Raw genomic sequence first — 7490 nt, 5'->3', positions numbered from 1 at the left:
ACTTTTGTCTTGTGTGGCGTGAGTAATGTCCGTGTTTACTCCACCTATCGGCGCATTTTACTCTGATTCCAACACCGTAGAGTCCCGGTGAAGTTGATGGATTTACGCCTGGACTCAAACACACACCGAAGGCTTCAATTCTGCTTTTGAACGGTTGTTGAGTTACATGACGGGGACTTCATGTGCTCACCATGACGAGGGTCTGTCAGACTTCCGATGTGCTGAGAAAATGACCTTTACGAGGATCAAAACAGACGGAAAAGTTGGACGGAGGAAGTTGAAGTAAAGTGAATATTAGCCAGCAGCGCTAGCATGGCAATTTAATCGACACCTATTTGACATTTACATACTGTTCGATTATAAAGTGTGCAAATGCTAACGTGTAAATAGTTTATAGTCAACTTACTGTGTTTGTGTCGACACGCTGATTGTTTTAGTACACACGGAGTTTATTAGCTTGACTTGCTAGCTGTCATTTGAACTACCTCTGAAGTCAGAATATATTGTTTGTCAGATTATTTATCGCTTTATGCTAGTTTAATCAGCAAACTTTTAATGATTTATCGTTGTAAACACAACAATTTCCACTGTGGCGAAATAAGTCATGACATTTCAGTGTGAACTTTCTCCTAAAACCCGTTAGCAGAAACAAACAGACATAAATGCGACATTTGTTGTTAAATAGTAAACTTAGAAGTTAAAGATATTAATATGTGTGGTAAAGTACATGTCATTTATTAAAATGAGAAACATTTGAGTTTATATTCTGTATTCTAGAGTGTTTTATTAGCAGTAAGTACAAACACTTTATTTTGTATGATTATCAATAAAAAAGATTTAATCTATAAAAAATATATACATACAAATACACACAACTATCGCTTTTCCTCCATTTAATCTCATTGCTGTCTCTTAAACTTGAGATTTCCAGTAAAATGTCAGTTTGACATGCTGTCAGTTTGCAGATATTGCATTTATAATAGTTTACACAAACAAATCTGCATTTAGTAGAAACCTGGTTTTTAATAATCGCAATTTTGAACAATCTCAGTATCAATAAGCTACAAACAAAATGTCTGTGTACTCAAAACTGCCCTCCCAGCTGAAGAAACCCCTGGTGAGAAAGGCTGTTGTCCTTCTCATTGCGCTCTATGGGGTGAAGAAACTATCCCCGTACTTTTACGGCAAGCTCAAAGGAAGGACTAGTAAACAAGTTAAGGGCGCTGACCCGCTTACCTCCAATGGAGAAGCCCAAGTGGAGGCTGCAAGGAAAAGGAAACGCTCACCAGCGGTGAACCGTGAGTTTTTCGACAGGTTGATTCGCCTCTTGAAAATCCTCTTTCCTCGGCTTTTCTGCAAGGAGCTCGGCCTGCTCGGTTTCCACTCTCTGGCTCTCATTTCACGCACCTTTCTCTCCATCTATGTGGCCAATTTGGATGGACAAATAGTGAAAACTATTGTGAAGAAGGATCCTAGAGCATTTGTGGTGGAGTTAACCAAATGGCTGCTCATTGCTATTCCTGCCACGTTTGTGAACAGTGCCATCCGGTACCTGGAGGGTCAGCTCACCCTTGCTTTCCGCACTCGGCTGGTCACCCATGCCTACATGCTGTATTTCAGCGATCAGACCTACTATCGTGTCAGCAACATGGACGGCAGGTTGGCAAACCCTGACCAGTCGCTGACCGAAGATGTGGTGATGTTCGCTGCTTCTGTGGCTCATCTGTATTCAAACCTGACCAAGCCCATCCTGGATGTGGTGGTGACCTGTTACACGCTCATTAAAACGGCTGAATCCAAAGGCGCCAACACCACTTGGCCGTCAGTCATAGCTGGCATCGTGGTGGCACTCACTGCCAAGGTTCTTAGAGCGTTTTCGCCCCGCTTTGGTAAACTGGTGGCAGAGGAAGCCAGGAGGAAAGGAGACCTGAGATACATGCATTCGCGCATCATTGCCAATTCAGAGGAGATCGCCTTCTATGGGGGACATAAGGTGAGAGAATGAGAGATTTTGTGCCACCTTTTATTTACCTCATGTTTCTTTCTATCATGGAATACAAAAGCTGTTGTGGAGCATGTTTAAACTGCTCCATACTATGAAAAATACTATACAGAACAATAGTTATTTATAAAGCACATTTAATTACAACAGGCATCATGGTGGCACAGTGGGTAGCATGATCGCCTCACATCAAGAAGGTCGCTGGTTCGAGCCCCGGCAGGGTCAGTTGGCATTTCTGTGTGGAGTTTGCATGTGCTCCCTGTGTTGGTGTGGGTTTCCCCTACAAGTCTAAAGACTTGCGGTATAGGTGAATTGGGTAGGCTAAATTGTCCATAGTGTATGTGTGTGAATGCAAGAGTGTATGGTTGTTTCTCAGTGATGGGTTGCAGCTGGAAGGGCATCTGCTGCGTAAAACAAATGCTGGATAAGTTGGCGGTTCATTCTGCTGTGGTGACTCCTGATTAATAAAGGGTATAAAAGCCGAAAAGAAAATGAATGAATGAATTTAAATACAACCAAAGTGCTGTACATAGAAGTACTAAAGACAGAGAAGAAACCAAAACGTAAAGGAGACAATTAATAAGTAAAAGTATTAAAAACAGTAATCATGGAGTATTAGAAGTGAGAGAAAATAAAAAGTTTCAGAAAGAACCAAAAAGTAAGGAATGTTAGATCCTGACCAGTCTAGGGTTTGTGGGAGCAATAACAAGGTATAAATTAAATATAGAAATTGAGGTTTTTCCCTTCTCCTGTCCCAGCTCAAAACAACCACAACAGGTATAGCAAGGAATAACAATGTTTATTTTCAACCTAAAGTTCTCAGAAGCATCTCTTCGGAAGGGAATCCAGGCCAAAATAATAAATAAAAGAGGGGTCTAAAATAAAGAACCCCAAATAAAATTAAAACAAACTTCCCTTTCTTGCTTGCTGCCACAAACAGGATTTTTATATATATATATAAAAAATAAATCAATAAATAATTATATTACGTTCACCCAAAAATGAAAATTGTGTCATTATTTACTCACCTTTCTTTTTTTCAAAACCTATTTGAGTTTATTTTTCTAAGAACACAAAAGAAGATATTTTTAACTATGCTGGTTACTGGCACCCAGTGAATTCCATAGTAATTGTTTCACCTACTATTAAAGTCGATGGATGCCAGCTACCAGCATTCTTTAAAATATCTTATTTTGTGTACAATATAAGACACTCATAAAGGTTTAAAATCACATGCAGGAGAGTAAATAATGAGGTAATTAAATTTTTGGCTGAACTTTCCCTTTTTTGTAGTTCTTGTCAGTCACAAAGGGAAAAAAAATGTAATAAATAAATATATACATACATACATACATACATACATACATACACATGTGTATACATATATATATATATACACACATACACATGGGATATTACATTACAAATACATGAAATTTGTTTTCATTTATATTTTAATTTATTTTAACTAATATTGTAGAATTCTATATTATAATTGTGATAATTCTGATTTCATGATTAATTAAATCGCCACACATTTAAAAAAAACTGTAAAGCATAACTTAATGAATAAAGTGCTACACAAACATAAAATGTATTACCTTTTTACCACCTCTTTTGACCATTGGACTAATAGTATAAGCTATATATATATATATATATATATATATATATATATATAATCACACGAGTAGCAGTGTGATATGGCTGTATATCAGCACTGGTGGGAGGCGTGCGTTGGCTCGAGGCTGCAGACTGAGTACCTTAGTGTCCCACCAGTGATGATATACAGCCACATCGCATTGCTACGAGTGTGATATTTTGTTTATACAACAGTTTGTCAGCATAATCGTGTATATATGAAAATCAAACATGGAGATTTTCAAAAACCCTTTTTTAAGAGAAACTACTTTTTTTATACACATCTGCAGCTGACGTCAGAACAGCAGAAATTATTGCTCATTCATCAATGTCACTTTAGAGCTAGTATTTCAATGATTCTGTAGCGTAATGTCTAAAGTGATGACAAAACAGGATTTTCCTGACATTTTAAGATTATAAGGCTAAACAGCATGAAATGCCATCAGTCTACAGACTTCTCAGTATTTCTCTGTTGCAATCGGGAGATCACAATAATTGACCCCGAAAAAGCCAAAGCAAAGCAAACACTACCAAATTACTATGGTATAAATACAGCACTACAACATACAAAAGAGAGAGATCGACTTGGAATGTCACTCACCAGTTCTGTAATGATTTGTTCAGTTGTAGTTTGAAACGTATGCTGAAAAAATGCTTTTTCTCCCCAAATGATTTATTATGCGGTCTCGGTCTTGTGGTGGCAGGCTGACCGCCAACACGCTGTATCTCTGAAATTATGAGTATTTAAAATAGGAACTTTCCTTATAAATAAACTGCATAGTTGCAATCTAAACAACTACATTCTTGCCTAAAAAAAGTCTCAAAAGTACATAATGTTGTCCAACAACTGCAATATTTGTCAAATAATTGTCTCGTGTGAGCGGAGTAATACACAAGGGTGAAGAGGCTGTACAAGTGCTGATATTACTTTAATCTCATGGCTTTCAGCCAATCAGACTCAAGTATCAGACAGAACTGTTATATATATATATATATATATATATATATATATATATATATATATATATATATATATATATATATATATATATATATATATATATATATGTATGTATATATATATATATATATGTATGTATATATATATATATATGTATATATATATATATATATATGTATGTATATATATATATATATGTATATATATATATATATATATGTATGTATATATATATATATGTATATATATATATATATATGTATGTATATATATATATATATATATGTATTTATATATATATATATATATATATATATATATATATATATATATATATATATATATATAAATACATATATATATATATATATATACACTGGCGATCAAAATTAGAGAACAATTTATAAATAATTGAACAATTCTGAAATAACGTCATCTTCACTGCTCAACAACTGAAGGAGTTATTGTCCCGTCTATACCATGCTACCAGAACACCTTTTCCACAAAAAAACTAAGGCATTTCAACAAAAAACATTATTTTGCAGAAAACACACTGCACTGTAAAAAATGAATCTTGAGGCTTGTAATTTTCATTAAAAAAATTAATGAGGTCATTAAAAATAATGAGCATATTTTCTTTAAAAAATTGATATTCTGGATTTATTATAAAATATTAAGAAGATTTCGCTAATATAACTAAGATTTAAATTTTACTTATTTTTTTAAGCAAACTAGTGCAATTACTAAGCTTAATTTGAGAAACCAGTTAAGCTAATAAAATTGAGGAAAGATGGCTTCACGTTTATTTTAAGAAAATTCACTCAATTATGTGGATTTGATTGAGATGTTTGCATTTGAATCTCAACAACGGCAGTGATCAGACGACATTTTGAAGGAGCAGATCAACCGCGAGCATGTTAAGAGGTAAGCATTAACAGTTTATCATTTTATTGTCTTAAATAACCTAAGCTCTTTCAGGAAAGACACATGCTGTTCAAGCTTGTTCAGGAGCTTAGTTTTTGCCATATGATGTACAGTATATAGGGATACACGGGTAGTTTTAACCACCCATTCCTATTTGAAATTGATTTGCTTCAATGTTCATTCTGAATTATATAATGAAGATGAACAAATTATTTGCATTGTAATATTTAACAGCAACGATCAGGCAACAGTTAAGCAGATGAACAACAGTGAGCTTGTTAAGTGGTAAATCTAAGCTAAGCTAAGCTAAGTTAGCTAGCTATTCAATGGGGTTTATGTACAGCTAGTGCTTTTCCATTTCATAAGGTTCCTTTTACAGCATTGCTGATGTAATGTAATGAACTGTTTATATATAATACTGTACATAAATACTCATATTTGTTTGCTTCATTTTTCAGTTTAATGAAGAAAACTTTCGCAGTGTTTTCCCACTAAAGAGGAGCAGTTTATAGAGGCAGATTTTGATAAAGAGAATGGGTGCCATACATCAGGTATTTTTAATAATGTTATTTGTGTATTATTATTATTATTATTATTATTACTAATTTCTACACTTTTTTGCATCAGACCTCACATTAAATCAGGGATGAAACGAGAGATGTCGTCCTCTGTTGCTGGTCTATCTGTATGAATAAGAGGAAGAGCTCATCCAGGAGTGCAATGTAAGTGTCTCAAACTGTTTCAGATATTTATGATCTTCGAAAACTGCATTTTATATTTTTGCATGCTTACAAAAAAATATATAGCTCAAGCATTACACTGTTGAATGCACTATTCCTTGTATAAACATGGTTTGTTTTTATAAACTTATTTCTCTGTACACTAGTATACATTTAAACACCCTGTCCATTATAAGTCAAAATACTTGTGTATTTGTGTCAGTCAGCAACATCTACTCAAACATTATGAAGAATTACTGTTCACAGAGATAAAAAGAAATGGTTTATTTCATTAATATATTTCCTTAATGTGTTTTAGTAAACCTTAAACATTTGAAATGTACAACTGCATAATTTCAATATAATAAACGTAAATGTTTATTTTACAGTGTGGGAATGCACAGAGAATTGCTGTCTGTCAGAGGGATGACCAACCATGAGGACTTCTGCATTGTCTTGGAGGATAAGTGAGTCATGGCTAGCCTGGAAAATCTAGAATCGCTGAACTGGATTTATACAAATATTCCACAAATTAAAATCACTTACAAAGAAATGAATATTAAGTTTGCAATACACAAATTCTGTCAAATATTGTCTAAAATGTGACTATTCCTACAAAGGAAAGTTTTTTCCATGACATGGATAAAGGAATTTTTATCAGAGATTAGCATTGCTGTAAATTTTATATAGATTTGTTTAACATATTGTACCATTTTGTTATCAGTGTAACATGTAATAAAATGATATTTGGCCTAAATGTATTGTGTATGTTTTTCATTATACATTATATATTTTACATTTTATGAATGAGTAATTTTCAGTAATAAATTTGAGTAAATGGTGATTTATTTGCATATATTATAAAAGCACATTCCACTAATAATATTAAAATCATCATCTATCACTTAAAAAAACTAGTAATTTTCACATGATTCTTTCAAGTGGTTTTCGTTAAAAAAAATGAATATGAGTAAATGGTGGTGGATTTGCTTAAATTATAAAAGCACATTCCGCTAATAATATTAAAATCTTCATTTATCACTCAAAACATTTAGTAATTTTCACATGATTCATTCAAGTGGTTTTTGCTAAAAAAATCAAGTCTTGAAATTTACTTAAAAATAATACGTGCAATAGTGTTACCACAATTTTTTTTTTGTAAATAGCACATAAGATTTTTTACAGTGTGATCAAAATTAGAGAACAACAATGACTGTAGCATGGAAAAAGATTACAGCAAATT

The 7490-nt window shown here is 33.4% G+C and overlaps 1 protein-coding gene and 1 long non-coding RNA gene across 2 annotated transcripts in view; both read left to right on the top strand.

Annotated features, from left to right (window-relative positions):
* Positions 1–7490, top strand: part of abcd1 (ATP-binding cassette, sub-family D (ALD), member 1) — a 43642-nt gene continuing 36152 nt past the window's right edge. Inside the window, exon 1 of the mRNA XM_056464057.1 lies at positions 1–1993. Within this exon, the coding sequence (XP_056320032.1) occupies positions 1073–1993 (921 nt within the window). The 5' untranslated portion in view covers positions 1–1072. The remainder of the gene's footprint in view (positions 1994–7490) is intronic.
* On the top strand, positions 6040–6862 carry LOC130233837 (uncharacterized). Its single transcript, XR_008838249.1, has 3 exons — positions 6040–6079; positions 6156–6250; positions 6637–6862. It is a non-coding gene; the product is annotated as an uncharacterized LOC130233837 (long non-coding RNA).

Source organism: Danio aesculapii, chromosome 8 (genome assembly GCF_903798145.1).
Source record: "Danio aesculapii chromosome 8, fDanAes4.1, whole genome shotgun sequence".
NCBI lineage: Eukaryota > Metazoa > Chordata > Actinopteri > Cypriniformes > Danionidae > Danio > Danio aesculapii.
The sequence above is the reverse complement of the archived record's forward strand: the minus strand, read 5'-3'. Positions and strand labels throughout refer to the sequence as shown.